Source organism: Salmo salar, chromosome 02 (assembly GCF_965601325.2).
Source record: "Salmo salar chromosome 02, fSalSal1, whole genome shotgun sequence".
NCBI classification, from domain to species: domain Eukaryota; kingdom Metazoa; phylum Chordata; class Actinopteri; order Salmoniformes; family Salmonidae; genus Salmo; species Salmo salar.
The window spans coordinates 25,701,619-25,720,145 of record NC_138292.1 but is presented as its reverse complement, the minus strand read 5'-3'; the positions used below and the strand labels follow the sequence as shown (position 1 = coordinate 25,720,145).

Sequence of the window (18,527 nt, the reverse complement as noted above, 5' to 3'; positions counted from 1 at the left end):
AATACGCTGATTCGGTGAGCGAGTTTATTAACAAGTGCATCAGTGATGTTGTACCCACAGCATCTGTTAAAACATTCCCCAACCAGAAACCGTGGATTGATGGCAGCATTCAGGCAAAACTGAAAGCGTGAACCACTGCTTTAATCAGGGCAAGGTGACCGGAAACATGACCGAATACAAACAGTGTAGCTATTCCCTCCGCAAGGCAATCAAACAAGCTAAGCGTCGGTATAGAGACAAAGTAGAGTCGCAATTCAAAGGCTCATACACAAGAGGTATGTGGCAGGGTCTACAGTCAATCACGGACTACAAAAGGAAAACCAGCCCCATCGCGGACCACAATGTCTTGCTCCCAGACATACTAAACAACTTCTTTGCTCGCTTTGAGGACAACACAGTGCCACTGACATGGCCCGCTACCAAAACCTGCAGGCTCTCCTTCACTGCAGCCAACGTGAATAAAACATTTAATAAACGTGTTAACCCTCGCAAGGCTGCCAGACCAGACGGCATCCCCAGCCCTGTCCTCAGAGCATGCGCAGACCAGCTGGCTGGGGTGTTTACGGACATATTCAACCAATCCTTATCCCAGTCTGATGTTCCCACATGCTTCAAGAGGGCCACCATTGTTCCTGTTCCCAAGAAAGCGAAGGTAACTGAGCTAAATGACTATCGCCCATAGCACTCACTTCCGTCATCCTGAAGTGCTTTGAGAGACTAGTCAAGGACCATATCACCTCCACCCTACCTGACACCCTAGACCCACTCCAATTTGCTTACCGCCCCAATAGGTCCACAGACGACGTAATCGCAATCAAATCAAATTCAAATCAAATGTATTTATATAGCCCTTCGTACATCAGCTGATATCTCAAAGTGCTGTACAGAAACCCAGCCTAAAACCCCAAACAGCAAGCAATGCATGTGAAAGAAGCACGGTGGCTAGGAAAAACTCCCTAGGAAAAACTCCCTAGAAAGGCCAAAAACCTAGGAAGAAACGTAGAGAGGAACCAGGCTATGAGGGGTGACCAGTCCTCTTCTGGCTGTGCCGGGTGGATATTATAACAGAACATGGTCAAGATGTTAAAATGTTCATAAATGACCAGCATGGTCAAATAATAATAATCATAGTAGTTGTCGAGGGTGCAACAAGCACGTCCGGTGAACAGGTCAGGGTTCCATAGCCGCAGGCAGAACAGATGAAACTGGAGCAGCAGCACGGCCAGGTGGACTGGGGACAGCAAGGAGTCATCATGCCAGGTAGTCCTGAGGCATGGTCCTAGGGCTCAGGTCCTCCGAGAGAAAGAAAGAAAGAGAGAAAGAGAGAATTAGAGAGAGCATATTTAAATTCACACAGGACACCGGATAAGACAAGAGAAATACTCCAGATGTAACAGACTGACCCTAGCCCTCCGACACATAAACTACTGCAGCATAAATACTGGAGGCTGAGACAGGAGGGATCAGAAGACACTGTGGCCCCATCCGATGATACCCCCGGACAGGGCCAAACAGGCAGGATATAACCCCACCCACTTTGCCAAAGCACAGCCCCCACACCACTGGAGGGATGTCTCCAACCACCAACATACCATCCGGGACAAGGCCGAGTATAGCCCACAAAGATCTCCACCATGGCACAGCCCAAGGGGGGGCGCCAACCCAGACAGGAAGACCACGTCAGTGACTCAACCCACTCAAGTGACGCTCCCCTCCCATGGACGGCATGGAAGAACACCAGTAAGCCAGTGACTCAGCCCCTGTAATAGGGTTAGAGGCAGAGAATCCCAGTGGAGAGAGGGGAACCGGCAAGGCAGAGACAGCAAGGGCGGTTCGTTGCTCCAGCCTTTCCGTTCACCTTCACATCCTGGGCCAGACTATACTTAATCATAGGACCTACTGAAGAGATAAGTCTTCAGTAAAGACTTAAAGGTTGAGACTGAGTCTGCATCTCTCGCATGGATAGGCAGACCATTTCATAAAAATTGAGCTCTATAGGAGAAAGCCCTACCTCCAGCCGTTTGCTTAGAAATTCTAGGGACAATTAGGAGGCCTGCGTCTTGTGACCGTAGCGTACGTGTAGGTATGTACGGCAGGACCAAATCGGAAAGATAGGTAGGAGCAAGCCCATGTAATGCTTTGTAGGTTAGCAGTAAAACCTTGAAATCAGCCCTTGCCTTAACAGGAAGCCAGTGTAGGGAGGCTAGCACTGGAGTAATATGATCAAATTTTTTGGTTCTAGTCAGGATTCTAGCAGCCGTATTTAGCACTAACTGAAGTTTGTTTAGTGCTTTATCCGGGTAGCCGGAAAGTAGAGCATTGCAGTAGTCCAGCCTAGAAGTAACAAAAGCATGGATTCATTTTTCTGCGTCATTTTTGGACAGAAAGTTTCTGATTTTTGCAATGTTACGTAGATGGAAAAAAGCTGTCCTTGAAACAGTCTTGATATGTTCTTCAAAAGAGAGATCAGGGTCCAGAGTAACGCCGAGGTCCTTCACAGTTTTATTTGAGACGACTGTACAACCATCCAGATTAATTGTCAGATTCAACAGAAGATCTCTTTGTTTCTTGGGACCTAGAACAAGCATCTCTGTTTTGTCCGAGTTTAAAAGTAGAACGTTTGCAGCCATCCACTTCTTTATGTCTGAAACACAGGCTTCTAGCGAGGGCAATTTTGGGGCTTCACCATGTTTCATTGAAATGTACAGCTCTGTGTCATCCGCATAGCACTGAAATTTAACATTATGTTTTCCAATGACATCCCCAAGAGGTAAAATATATAGTGAAAACAATAGTGGTCCTAAAACGGAACCTTGAGGAACACCGAAATGGACAATTGATTTGTCAGAGGACAAACCATTCACAAACTGATATCTTTCCGACAGATAAGATCTAAACCAGGCCAGAACTTGTCCATGTAGACCAATTTGGGTTTCCAATCTCTCCAAAAGAATGTGGTGATCGATGGTATCAAAAGCAGCACTAAGATCTAGGAGCACGAGGACAGATGCAGAGCCTCGGTCTGACGTCATAAAAAGGTCATTTACCACCTTCACAAGTGCAGTCTCAGTGCTATGATGGGGTCTAAAACCAGACTGAAGCGTTTCGTATACATTGTTTGTCTTCAGGAAGGCAGTGAGTTGCTGCGCAACAGCTTTTTCAAAAATGTTTGAGAGGAATGGAAGATTCGATATAGGCAAACACAGTGCACACTGCACTGCAAATACACTGCACACTGCCCTAACCCATCTGGACAAGAGGAATACCTATGCAAGAATGCTGTTCACCAACTACAGCTCAGCATTTAACACCATAGCACCCTCCAAACTCGTCATTAAGCTCGAGACCCTGTGTCTCGACCCCACCCTGTGCAACTGGGTCCTGGACTTCCTGACGGGCCGCCCCCAGGTGGTGAGGGTAGGTAACAACATCTCCACCCCGCTGATCCTCAACATTGGGGCCCCACATGGGAGTGTTCTCAGCCCTCTCCTGTACTCCCTGTTCACCCATGACTGCGTGGCCATGCATGCCTCCAACTCAATCATCAAGTTTGCAGACGACACTACAGTGGTTGGCTTGATTACCAACAACGAGACAGCCTACAGGGAGGAGGTGAGGGCCCTTGGTGTGTGGTGTCAGGAAAATAACCTCACACTCAATGTCAACAAAACAAAGGAGATGTTCGTGGACTTCAGGAAACAGCAGCGGGAGCAGCCCCCTACCACATCGACGGGACAGTAGTGGAGAAGGTGGAAAGTTTTAAGTTCCTCAGCGTACACATCACGGACAAACTGAAATGGTCCACCCACACAGACAGCATGGTGAAGAAGGCGCAGCAGCGCCTCTTCAACCTCAGGAGGCTGAAGAAATTTGGCTTGTCACCAAAAACTTTTACAGATGCACAATCGAGAGCATCCTGTCGGGCTGTATCACTGCCTGGTACGGCAACTGCTCTGCCCACAACCGTAAGGCTCTCCAGAGGGTAGTGAGGTCTGCACAACGCATCACCAGGGGCAAACTACCTGCCCTTCAGGACACCTACACCACCCGATGTCACAGGAAGGCCAAAAAGATCATCAAGGACAACAACCATCCGAACCACTGCCTGTTCACACGTTATCATCCAGAAGGCGATGTCAGTACAGGTGCATTAAAGTGGGGACCGAGAGACTGAAAAACAGCTTCTATCTCAAGGCCATCAGACTGTTAAACAGCCATCACTAACATTGAGTGGCTGCTGCCAACATACTGACTCAAATCTCTAGCCACTTTAATAATGAAAAATTGATGTAAAAGGTAGTTGTTGTGAAATTGTTAGGTTAGATTACTTGTTAGATATTACTGCATGGTCGGAACTAGAAGCACAAGCATTTCGCTACACTCGCATTAACATCTGCTAACCATGTGTATGTGACAAATAAAATTTGATTTGATTTGATTTGACATTTGATTTGATTTGAGACCCATTTGTGACCAAGCTTTAACTTCCTGACTGATGTCTTGAGATGTTGCTTCAATATATCCACATAATTTTCCTACCTCATGATGCCATACATTCTGTGAAGTGCACCAGTCCCTCCTGCAGCAAAGCACCCCCACAACATGATGCTGCCACCCCTGTCCTTCACGGTTGGGATGGTGTTCTTTGGCTTGCAAGCATCCCCTTGCATTTTACTTTAGTCATATACTGTAGATTCATTCAATCAAATGCATTCAATTCAATATTTGAAAAAAGTACTTTTATTTTCATTGAGTTGACATGAATTGACTTGAAAATTGACCACAATCCTGTACAACACATGATCGCAGCATTTTATCATTGAGCATTAACCTTACCTTAGAGCGACCGATATCGCAAAAGCTGAATATATGTCACAAATCAGCCCTACGTTAGAGCCGACCCCAGCCTCGACCACACCTGTAGCTTTCATCCTCACGGGGCTCTATGTCACTCTGACATCACTGACTTTTACTGTCATTTTACCAGAGAAAGGGTAGTATTATGTAATCACATCAGGTAAACCTGTCACTTGGCTATGTTTGAAGTCTCCATTGAAGTTCCCAGTACTCTACAGTATAGGCATTATCCTAACAGATAATGATGGACTGGACCCTCAAATTGTATTTAACTTTTATAAGGGAGTCAAGCTGAGACCAAGGTCTCTTTATTTGATGGACGATTTGGCTGCCTTTGTGTGTCCGTCATCGTTTGGAAAGGATTATGCTTTGGAAATGACATGCATTACACACAAACTTATGTCTTGGTATCTGGGAGCCTGATCCTTTTCATCTCAACAACGAAGGCCTTTCCTTCAACTTGACTGTCACAAAGCATGATTGTAATACAATTATATCATCAGGGTGACATCTTTTGAGACCTCATGGTCAGGTTGTTGTAAAATAAGGTTTTTAAATGTGTTTTTAGCGACCAGAAAAACACTTCTTTACCTGGTTATCTGACCTGATACCAATCAAAATATGACATATTTCCCAGACGTCTCGATGTCGTCGTGATAAAATATGTACAGTATTTTGGGTGTAATAACGTCTGACGTCTTTTCAACCAGAAAAACTATTTACAACCAGAAAGTTACGTCTTGCCAATTGTCCCCTGTCCAGAAGCATCTCAGCCCATAGAAAGAATCAGTGTAGTTGGAACCAAGACAAATGTTTTTGCGATGATTCCAGTAACGGATTGTGACCTCACCAAGTGAGTGTGCAGTTTGTTGCCTTACCCAATCAACCCTAAGGAACTCTCAGACAATCCATAGGCTCCCCAGTCTGAGGAAACTCCCTTAGCTACAGGCGTTGAAATACAGTATGACAAAAATAACCACTGAGAAATGGTGTAATCTTACAGGATATTCCATCCTCCACCCATTGTCTATGGTCCTTTTCTCAACTCTGAGAGGCAAACCTGGAGGTTTTATCATAAATCTTACTGGGTGGGAAAAGTAGCATTGTTTCCATAGCAGTTGTTGTGTTTTAGTGGTAGTTAGGGGTAGTTAAAACTAGTGGAAGTGCATTTCATTTGCATTACAATGCTTGTTCCCTGTCCTCATTTCACTTTTGTCCTTATTGCTGTCTTCGTCTTTCATGCCTCACAACACGATTCACCTAAGACCTCATCATCTACTGGTTTCTCTGCATCTAATGAGAATCACGATCATATGGAAAGCATTTACATAGCACTTCTCACAAGGCCTCAAAGCACTTCACTGTGCGTTGTCATCCCGTCCACAGTGAGTTGAGAACATCAGCTCCATTGATATCAAAGTGGGTGACTGTTGATATGGAATGACTTTGAAACCTTGATGGGGAGGAGGAGGTGGGAAGGAGATAGATCCGACCCTCAAACTTGCAATACACACACACTCACCACATCTTTCAGTTTAGTCACATTACTGTGCTTCCCCTTTTAATGGGAGCAGCATGTCTCTCGTTGGGCTGCCAGCTGAGAGCACTCCTCCCTGACGCAGGGCAGGAGGCCTAGACAGGGTGGGGGAGGAAGGGATAATTTGAACCAGCTGCCAGGGGAAGTGATCTCCTGCTTCGTCACACAGAGACCTCCTCAGCACTAGCGGTTCTGGGGGGGGGGGGGGGGTGGTACCCCTGTGACAACAATTTTGGACCCCCTTGTGGCCCCCCTAAATGTGGAGTATGAAATCATTTTTACATAACAAATTTTTGCTATCGTTCTTTTTTTACATCCGTTATTAGACAGTGGCAACGATGATGATTATGAACATGGTCTTTTGCCTGCTAATGCCTGCAATGCAGTGAAGAAAACGATATGACAACAATAACGTCTAATGTAACTGGCCCCTCTAACAGCACAACTGGCCCCAGCTTGGCCCCCCCAGTTGAAATGGTCTAGACTGCCACTGCTCCTCAGACCCTGTGTGACCAACTAACAGCCTGGGAACCCTGGCCTGGGTCCCAACATAAACCCAGCCCCTCGTATCAGCATCCTCCATCCACATCTCTGCATCTGGGCTTTCACAGACGGTCAGGGCGTTTGGGGATAGTCACGTCATATATGTCACCTTATCAGATAGTATATATATCACATAGTCCCCCTTCTAAGCCAAGAAGTTAGGGAAGTCAGAGATCTATAACATGATATCAACCCACATCTAGTGAGTGTGATGAGTAATGGTGATGACATAAACAGCTACCATTCAGACCCTCACATACTCACCACAAGAATGTTTTGACTCATTTTAATCACCACCCTTGTTGTACTTGCAGTGTTGACCAGCACTGGCTATCACCAAGGAGTACTCTCCCCTCTATGGTTAGATTGATACGGTTCTAATACTGAAGACAGGGAAGCTGTCCAAAGTCATCATTTATGCATATCATTTTTTTTTTTTTATATATATTTAAAAAAAAAAATATATATATATATATATATATGTTTTTTACCCCTTTTTTCTCCCCAATTTCGTGGTATCCAATTGGTAGTTACAGTCTTGTCTCATCGCTGCAACTCCCGTATGGACTCGGAAGAGGCGAAGGTCGAGAGCCATGCGTCCTCCGAAACACAACCCAACCAAGCCGCACTGTTTCTTGACAGAATGCACACCCAACCCGGAAGCCAGCCGCACCAATGTGTCGGAGGAAACACCGTACACCAAGCGACCGTGTCAGCGTGCACTGCGCCCGACCCGCCACAGGAGTCACTAGTGCACGATGAGACAAGGATATCCCTGCCGGCCAAACCCTCCCTAACCCGGATGACGCTGGGCCAATTGTGCACCGCCCCATGGGCCTCCCGGTCGCACAGAGCCTGGGCTCGAACCCAGAATCTCTGGTGGCACAGCTAGCCTTAGACCACTGCGCCACCCGGGAGGCCCTATTTATGCATATAATTAATGTCATGTTAGTGCTCCCACATCTTGCACCAGAATGTGTTGAGGTGAGTAGGGGTTCATGATCCATCACCAATTGTAAGGGAAGTTTTCCATATATTCAAATAAAGGTTGCCATATCTTAACAAAAGTACTAAGTTTGTTCCTTAGAACACGGTTTCCCAAAGTGGGGTCCAAGCAGGTACAAAATAAATGAAGAAGAAGAAGAAAATGTATGAGTATTGCCAGATTAAGCACATTTTGGACAAGGGATCTGTGCAATTGTTTGGAGGGTGCAATACAATACCCTGTAATATTATACAATTAATGTTCTTCATTTATGTTCTTGCTTTTATGAATTATGTTTATTTTGTTACTGTGTGCTGAATTAAATTGTTTTATACACATATACATGTATGTTTTATTATTCTGTTTTTATTGTAATGTATACAGGGCTCTCCTGTAAAATAGATTTTTAATCTCAATGTGATTCCCTGTTAAAATAAAGGTAAAAACATTAAATACAAATAAATACAATTAATTGGGAGATGCGATGCGCAGGGATATTGATACGCCACAGTATCAATTATTTAAAAAACTACAAAATTCCCCAAAATGTTGTTTTTTAACATAAATGCACTGTAATCAAAGCTTTAAAGGTCCAATGTAGCTGTTTTTATATCTCAATACCATTTCTGGATAAAAACTTGCAAGAAACTAGCTTTAAATTGCAAGAAATTAGCATACAAACGGAAAAACAAATCCCTGCCCCAAGGCAACATATTTTGAATTGCAGGAAATTTGCTTTATAACTGCAAAATGTTCTCTCTGATGCCAACAGGGTAGCCTTTAAAATGTTTTTTCCCCAGGACCCGAGAGTTGATTAATTAAGCAATGCACTGCAGAAGTCTTAGTAAAACTGCAACAACCTTTCATTCAATAGAATAAAAGTACAGTACAGAAATAACGGGTATCAGAATAAAAACGTCAATAACAACAATAATGTCAACGACGTCAATAATAACAAAAAGTTCATTTGAGTATGTTTTGTCCTAATAAATAAATAAATAAGCAAAAAAGGACCAGGCTTGAAAAACATCTGATTGGGTTTTAAGACCTGTTGTTGTGGACTATAGATAGTGTAACTACTACAGAAGATAACTGTCAGAACTTACTGTTACAGAGACTCACTCAGGTGCAGCCCTGTATCATGTAATGCTGACTGACTGACTGATTAGTAGGATTTGTGTTATTATATTATGAGGGGGTCTCTGATGAATTTACTATCAAAAAAGGGGTCCCCGACACAAAAATGTTTGGGAACCCCTGCCTTAGAATATAAACTCAGCAAGAAAAAAAATGTCCTCTCACTGTCAACTGCGTTTATTTGAAGAAAACTTAACATGTGTAAATATTTGTATGAACATAACAAGATTCAACAACTGAGACATAAACTGAACAAGTTCCACAGAGATCCGGGCTCTTCGCTGGCCATGGCAGAACACTGACATTCATGTCTTGCAGGAAATCACAGCAGTATGGCTGGTGGCATTGTCATGCTTGGAGGGTCATGTCAGGATGAGCAGGAAGGGTACCACATGAGGGAGGAGAGAGGAGGATGTCTTCCCAGTACGGGGAAAATAATGTATGAAATATACTGCTCAAAAAAATAAAGGGAACACTTAAACAACACATACTAGATCTGAATGAAAGAAATAATCTTATTAAATACTTTTTTCTTTACATAGTTGAATGTGCTGACAACAAAATCACACGAAAATAATCAATGGAAATCCAATTTATCAACCCATGGAGGTCTGGATTTGGAGTCACACTCAAAATGAAAGTGGAAAACCACACTACAGGCTGATCCAACTTTGATGTAATGTCCTTAAAACAAGTCAAAATGAGGCTCAGTAGTGTGTGTGGCCTCCACGTGCCTGTATGACCTCCCTACAACGCCTGGGCATGCTCCTGATGAGGTGGCGGATGGTCTCCTGAGGGATCTCCTCCCAGACCTGGACTAAAGCATCCGCCAACTCCTGGACAGTCTGTGGTGCAACGTGGCGTTGGTGGATGGAGCGAGACATGATGTCCCAGATGTGCTCAATTGGATTCAGGTCTGGGGAACGGGCGGGCCAGTCCATAGCATCAATGCCTTCCTCTTGCAGGAACTGCTGACACACTCCAGCCACATGAGGTCTAGCATTGTCTTGCATTAGGAGGAACCCAGGGCCAACCGCACCAGCATATGGTCTCACAAGGGGTCTGAGGATCTCATCTCGGTACCTAATGGCAGTCAGGCTACCTCTGGCAAGCACATGGAGGGCTGTGCGGCCCCCCAAAGAAATGCCACCCCACACCATGACTGACCCACCGCCAAACCGGTCATGCTGGAGGATGTTGCAGGCAGCAGAACGTTCTCCACGGCGTCTCCAGACTCTGTCACGTCTGTCACGTGCTCAGTGTGAACCTGCTTTCATCTGTGAAGAGCACAGGGCGCCGGTGGCGAATGTGACAATCTTGGTGTTCTCTGGCAAATGCCAAACGTCCTGCACGGTGTTGGGCTGTAAGCACAACCCCCACCTGTGGACGTCGGGCCCTCATACCACCCTCATGGAGTCTGTTTCTGACCGTTTGAGCAGACACATGCACATTTGTGGCCTGCTGGAGGTCATTTTGCAGGGCTCTGGCAGTGCTTCTCCTGCTCCTCCTTGCACAAAGGCGGAGGTAGCGGTCCTGCTGCTGGGTTGTTGCCCTCCTACGGCCTCCTCCACGTCTCCTGATGTACTGGCCTGTCTCCTGGGAGCGCCTCCATGCTCTGGACACTACGCTGACAGACACAGCAAACCTTCTTGCCACCGTTCGCATTGATGTGCCATCCTGGATGAGCTGCACTACCTGAGCCACTTGTGTGGGTTGTAGACTGCGTCTCATGCTACCACTAGAGTGAAAGCACCGCCAGCATTCAAAAGTGACCAAAACATCAGCCAGGAAGCATAGGAACTGAGAAGTGGTCTGTGCTCCCCACCTGCAGAACCACTCCTTTATTGGGGTTGTCTTGCTAATTGCCTATCATTTCCACCTGTTGTCTATTCCATTTGCACAACAGCATGTGAAATTTATTGTCAATCAGTGTTGCTTCCTAAGTGGACAGTTTGATTTCACAGAAGTGTGATTGACTTGGAGTTACATTGTGTTGTTTAAGTGTTCCCTTTATTTTTTTGAGCAGTGTATATGCATTCACTACTGTAAGTCGCTCTGGATAAGAGCGTCTGCTAAATGACAAAAAAATGTAAATGTAAGCTAAAAAGATATGGAGACGGAAGAGGAAGAAAGAACTTCCCTGTAACGCACAGCGCTGAGATTGCATGCAATGACAACAAGCTCAGTCCGATGATGCTGTGACACACCAACCCAGACCATGACCCTCCACCTCCAAATTGATCCCGCTCCAGAGTACAGGCCTCGGTGTAACGCTCATTCCTTCGATGATAAACGCGAATCTGACCATCACCCCTGGTGAGACAAAACTGTGACTCGTCAGAGAAGAGCACTTTTTGCCAGTCCTGTCTGGTCCAGCGATGGTGGGTTTGTGCCCATATTGAGTCAATAACACCTAGCAACGTTGTTGCCGGTGATGTCTGGTGAGGACCTGCCTTACAACAGGCCCACAAGCCCTCAGTCCAGCCTCTCTCAGCCTATTGCGTACAGTCTGAGCACTGATGGAGGGATTGTGCGTTCCTGGTGTAACTTGGGCAGTTGTTGTTGCAATCCTGTACCTATCCCGCAGGTGTGATGTTCGGATGTACCGATCCTGTGCAGGTGTTGTTACACGTGGTCTGCCACTGCGAGGATGATCAGCTGTCCCTCCTGTCTCCCTGTAGTGCTGTCTTAGGCGTCTCACAGTAGGGACATTGCAATTTATTTCCCTGGCCACATCTGCAGTCCTCATGCCTCCTTGCAGCATGCCTAAGGCACGTTCACGCAGATGAGCAGGGACCCTGGGCATCTTTCTTTTGGTGTTTTTCAGTCAGTAGAAAGGCCTCTTTAGTGTCCTAAGTTTTCATAACTGTGACCTTAATTGCCTACAGTCTGTAAGCTGTTAGTGTCTTAACGACCGTTCCACAGGTGCATGTTCATTAATTGTTTATGGTTCATTGAACAAGCATGGGAAACAGTGTTTAAACCCTATACAATGAAGATCTGTGAAGTTATTTGGATTTTTACAAATTATCTTTGAAAGATAGGGTCCTGAAAAAAGGACGTTTCTTTTTTTTGCTGAGTTTGTTATTAAAGGAATGCATTTATTCATTCACACACTTTTTTGCTACACAAAGAGCAATCTTAGTAAATGTTACATGACAGATTTGGACCAGTGGTTTAACCAGTTGATAATGCTGTTGTCGTTTTCATTTAACCGGTTGATAATGCTGTTGTCGTGTTCTTTTAACCAGTCGATAATGCTGTTGTAGTGTTCATTTAACCAGTTGATAATGCTGTTGTAGTGCTCATTTGACCAGTTGATAATGCTGTTGTAGTGTTCATTTAACCCGTTGATAATGCTATTGCAGTGGTCATTTGACGAGTTGATAATGCTTTTGTAGTGTTCATTTAACCAGTTGATAATGCTTCTGTAGTGTTCATTTAACCAGTTGATAATGCTGTTGTCGTGTTCATTTAACCAGTTGATAATGCTGTTGTCGTGTTCATTTAACCGGTTGATAATGCTGTTGTAGTGTTCATTTGTCCGGTTCATAATGCTATTGCAGTGTTCATTAAACCAGTTGATAATGCTGTTGTAATGTTCATTTAACCAGTTGATAATGCTGTTGTCATGTTCATTTAACCAGTTGATAATGCTGTTGTAATGTTCATTTAACCAGTTGATAATGCTGTTGTCGTGTTCATTTAACCAGTTGATAATGCTGTTGTAATGTTCATTTAACCAGTTGATAATGCTGTTGTCGTGTTCATTTAACCGGTTGATAATGCTGAGGAAGTGTTCATTTGACCAGTTGATAATGCTATTGCAGTGTTCATTTAACCAGTTGATAATGCTGTTGTAATGTTCATTTAACCAGTTGATAATGCTGTTGTCATGTTCATTTAACCGGTTGATAATGCTGTTGTAGTGCTCATTTGACCAGTTGATAATGCTGTTGTAGTGTTCATTTAACCCGTTGATAATGCTATTGCAGTGGTCATTTGACGAGTTGATAATGCTTTTGTAGTGTTCATTTAACCAGTTGATAATGCTTCTGTAGTGTTCATTTAACCAGTTGATAATGCTGTTGTCGTGTTCATTTAACCAGTTGATAATGCTGTTGTCGTGTTCATTTAACCGGTTGATAATGCTGTTGTAGTGTTCATTTGTCCGGTTCATAATGCTATTGCAGTGTTCATTAAACCAGTTGATAATGCTGTTGTAATGTTCATTTAACCAGTTGATAATGCTGTTGTCGTGTTCATTTAACCAGTTGATAATGCTGTTGTAATGTTCATTTAACCAGTTGATAATGCTGTTGTCGTGTTCATTTAACCGGTTGATAATGCTGAGGAAGTGTTCATTTGACCAGTTGATAATGCTATTGCAGTGTTCATTTAACCAGTTGATAATGCTGTTGTAATGTTCATTTAACCAGTTGATAATGCTGTTGTCATGTTCATTTAACCGGTTGATAATGCTGTTGTAATGTTCATTTAACCAGTTGATAATGCTGTTGTCATGTTCATTTAACCGGTTGATAATGCTGTTGTAGTGTTCATTTAACCAGTTGATAATGCTGTTGTAGTGTTCATTTAACAGGTTGATAATGCTGTTGTCGTGTTCATTTAACAGGTTGATAATGCTGTTGTCGTGTTCATTTAACCAGTTGATAATGCTGTTGTAGTGTTCATTTCGGTCCGTTACACATCTATAAACGAAAGACCTCTAATCAGTCAAGAACAATCATTATTGTCAGAGCAATATATCTGTTTATTAACATTTTGATAACATCACAAGGTATTCGCTTATAATCTTTAAAGTTAGCTCTGACAAGTTCGTTCAGCTTATCATAATTGGGAAAGGAGATACCTAGTCAGTTGCACAACTGAATGGATTCAACTGAAATTTGTCTTCCACATTTAACCCAAACCCTCTAAATCAGAGAGGTGCAGGGTACTGCCTATAATTGACGTCCACATCACCAGTTGTTGGGGGTTAACTGCCGTGCTCATGGGCAGATCGGCAGATTTTTCAACCAGGAATTTGAACCAGTGACCTTTTGGTTACTGGCCCAACACTTTAACCGCTAGGCTACCTGCTGCCCCCGGCATGATGCTTCACACAGCTAATATTTTTTCTGCAAGACAGGCTCTTTAACGCTCTGTTATTGTTACATAGCAGCGTTGAAAAACAAATGGGTGTCACTTACACAATTAATATATACAGTAATTAACTGTTTTCAGCCTCTTTTAGAACTTCCACCCACCCAGACCTGTCATAAAATGTTTGTATGGAACAAAAACAGCAACAAAGACTCTCCTCCCTCCACCAGTCAAATGAAACCAATGCAAAGCAACTGGCCATCTAACTGCCATGAGAGGTCAGAAATGTTGACTCTACATCAGTAATTATACCTCTTGATGAGCAACGATGACCCTCCTGATGATAGATGTCTCTAACAGAACCTCTCATTTCTCAGATTATCATGTGTTGCACAATGGAAATGTCACGTCTTTCCTACAGTGAACAGAACCATTAGTGGATAGTACATCATGCAGACTTTCATTCTAAACTAGGGGCCAGTATTAGGGGCTACAGTAAAGGAATAAATGGTAGATTATGGGTTATAGAAATGATTGGAATTACTCTTACCTATCAACTGTCAGGGAAATCAGGGGTATAGTTAGCATTGATAGTGGAGTCAGATGAAGCAACCACTAAGACACTGATTTCAGCATCCTAGATCGATAGGATCATTGAGAGATGGGTGTGGTAACCAAAACAATCCCTCCTCAACAAATTCATTCAATTCATTTTCCTCACAAAATACTTCATTTTTATTTAATCATTTTGATCAAATTCCCAAAACATACATACATTCATTCACATTTGCAAAATAATATGATAAAGGAAATCATCACATACAATGGAAAATGTGCATAAACAATGTATACCGATGTGCTCGGTCAGTTCAGTTCAAACCGAGCCAGGTGCATCTCTCATGTTTATACTCAACATGACAGCAGAACCACTGTCCGTCTATCTCACAGGGCTTCACATGTATGATTGTCTTACTACGGAGTCTGTCACTATTATTTACACTGAAATAAAGAGTTTCACTTCGAACCAACCACAAGACATTTTGCTAGTTTGCTTCCAAGGTAATGTTTTAAAAAAGCTGTGATTAAAATCCAGTCCAATTTCCAGTGCATTATTGAGAGAAGTATATTTAAAAACAAAGAAAAGCTACTATGTCTGATATGGTATTTTGTTGTGTAAGGCACATATCAAGTCATGTACAGCGTGATCTAATAACGGTTCAATAATGTTGTGCTCAAGAGAGATTACAAATCCTTATATTAAATAAATGTAACACTTCGTTCGTTAGGCAGTCAGTAGAATTAAGCAACAGCAAATCAAGGGCCATCCAGAATAGATTACTAGTCTTATCATCAACTCCAGATAGGTATACTATACTGCTTCTGTATACAGTTTCAGTTATAAAGTATTTGTAAAGACAACTGAATGTCAAATATTCACTCACTTAACAACTAACAACTCCTTTCTCCATCTTCAGTAGCACGGCAAACTGTAGTTATCAACAATATATTCTCATCTTTGACACTATTCTTGATGAAGCTTCCCAGAGTCTAGGTAATTGTTCTCATATACAGTGCATTATATACATTTATATATTCTCTGGTTCAGTTGATTTAGCAGCTGTATAAAGTTTATCTGTTCACAAACAGCTACTGTACTGCAAGATGAAATAAATAAATGAAAAAGATTTGATGCACAAAATACTAAATAAATACTAAATATCCCGTTTTTTCTCCTTGTATAGAAAACTGTCCCTATACGCTTACGTCATAACTTTGTGAGCGTTTCCTACACAGCCTGCGGAACCACACCCAGTAGAGGAAGATCATGAGGAACCAGTAGCAGACGTACGCCACACAGCCGTAGATCAGAAACCTGGTCTCTAGTACCTTAGCCGGCGTGGACCAGTCCTTTTGGCTCTCCTTGTAGATGGTGTAGCAGGACCCGCCCAGCAAGATGGCCGCCCACACTGACAGAGGCAGCAGGGGGATGTAGTTCCCAACCATCTTGCGGCGGCCCGACGTGCCCCAGCTGCTCTTGTTCATGGTGATGATGGCAAAGTACTTGGCGGGCAGCAGGCTGGTCATGTAGAGGGCAGAGTAGAGGGACATGAACACCATGACCAGGTCACGGCGCAGGATGCAGGCATAGGCCGCCTTGATCAGGCCGATGAGCTGGATGCAGCAGAGGACCCAGAGGATGTCCCACAGGGTGCCTGACCAGAACAGCTGGATGATGGTGGCCGTGACGAAGAAGGGGAAGACACCAGAGACAATGGACTCGTAGGTCATCCACAGGTGGTGCTTGTGCCACCACATGGCGTTGTAGAGCCACTCGCGGAAGTAAGACTTGGTCCAGCGCGTCTGCTGGTTGAGCCACCGGAGAAACTGGCCTGGCGTCTCCGTGTAGCACTTGGAACGGGCCGTGTATCTGAGAGCAGAGGATGGATGATGATGAATGAGTCTAATATCATCTTATCTCCAGTAAAGTGTTGTGCTTCAGTTTATTTGTGTATGAGGAGTATTTGTGAAGAAATGTATACTCACTTGGTGGCATAGCCCATGCTGAGCATGCGGTTGGTGAGATGTCTGTCATCCCCAAATGTACAGTGAGTCCCCAGGAACTTCTGGTTGTACCAGGACTCTAAGAACTGCTGGAGGAGGTCATTCCTGTACAGACCTGAGGATGAAACCAAATCTATGTTATAGTACTGCACTTACTGAATACAAATAACATAATATTACACGACTCCCAGTAACATAAACAAGAGAAGCAAGGTTATGACTCATGTTTATCGCGGTCACAGGAAAGTGTAATTTCCTTACCCAGGGGGCCGCTGATGCAGGAGACACAGTTGAAGAAGGACTGGCAGGACCTCTCGATGTTGAACGCCATCCAGTAGCGCAGGCTGCTCATGAAGCTGATGTAGGACTCCTTGAGGTTGAGGATCATCACGTCTCCTCCCACCGCCCCGTACTTCTGGTTGCTCTCCAGAACCTTACACAGCTCCACCGTAGCCAGGGGGTCTAGCTTGGTGTCAGAGTCACACACCTGGAGGAGAGAGAGAGAGAGAAACAGAGAGAGAAACAGAGAGAGAAACAGAGAGAGAAACAGAGAGAGAAACAGAGAGAGAAACAGAGAGAGAAACAGAGAGAGAAACAGAGAGAGAAACAGAGAAACAGAGAGAGAAACAGCGAGAGAGAGAGACAGAGACATTATTATTAATATTAACAATTATTAACATTATAAGACAAGAAACAGAATGAAGATACTGTGTGCTCTGATCCAAGGTGTTTAAAAAAATATATGAAATACAGTATTTCCCTAATGTCAGGAGATGTAAATCAACTCCTCACCTGTATGTAGTCCGCCGACTGTCCCAGTGCCTTGAACGCTGTGTACATCACCTCCCTCTTTCCACCCCACTTCTGCATGATGCACACACACCTCCTGCTGTTGATCAGATCCTCCACCTCCCTCCTCTGGGGGTCCTCTCCCAGCCCATAACTAGCATCCTGGGTCTGGGTGGGGTCCCATGTGTGGTAGTTATTCCTCCACACGTAACAGCCAGGGTCCTGGTCTGCAAACACCTCCCTAAACATCTCCAGCATGTAGAGGTCGTCCCCTGAGTTCCCATCCACCACCATGATGACCCGCAGCAGCTCTGGAGGGTACTTGAGGGCCCGAATGGAGTTGAGGCACTCGCGCAGGTACTCTGGGTCCTCCTGGTAGGCTGAGATAGTGAAGCCAATGGTCTTGGTGAAGGTGCAGGTGCTGGCCTTGCTTCGGGCCCTCATGCGGCGGTGCTCCACGAAGGCAAACAGGCTCTGGACCAGGACATGGAGCCCCAGCAGGAGGCCGTAGAAGCCAAAGGAAATGATGCCATATGGGGAGGTGGCCAGCTGGAAGCCCTGGACGTAAGCCCACACCATCACCCCCAGCACCACCAGGGCAAAGAGGACAGTCAGGATAGCACGGACTATCGAGCCCACCCGCCTTAGCAATAGTTTCAGTTCCATTTTTTCCCCCTTTAGATACCTGTTGTCAATCAAGGAAGATGAACATTTAAGATAAATACATTGGAAGAGGAACAAATAGGCTAAATTAATGATAATATTTCATTTATTGAATTAAGTGAATTGATTAATTGAATTAGGCTACTGAAAATACAACTGAACGTTAACAATTAGGATAGCTTATTACAAGATAGAAAAAAATGGTTGGTCTTCATTCTGTCAAGTAAGTTCCAGATAACTATAAATACCAAAGATCCTACCACAAAAGCGTTATCATGAGGAAAAAATATCAATCTTCAAAAGATATCATAAAGAAGTTACCTTGTTTCTTTGTGACGTAAACAATGT

The 18,527-nt window shown here is 44.0% G+C and overlaps 1 protein-coding gene across 1 annotated transcript; it reads right to left on the bottom strand.

Moving 5' to 3' along the window:
• Nucleotides 1-15,873: 15,873 nt before the first annotated feature.
• Nucleotides 15,874-18,182, bottom strand: LOC106578351 (hyaluronan synthase 1-like). The gene is made up of 4 exons (XM_014157055.2): nt 17,520-18,182; nt 16,989-17,214; nt 16,710-16,842; nt 15,874-16,593 (listed from the first exon to the last, which is right to left on the bottom strand). Exons 1-4 carry the CDS (start codon nt 18,180-18,182, stop codon nt 15,918-15,920), a joined length of 1,698 nt encoding a protein of 565 aa, XP_014012530.1. The 3' UTR covers nt 15,874-15,917.
• Nucleotides 18,183-18,527: the final 345 nt, after the last annotated feature.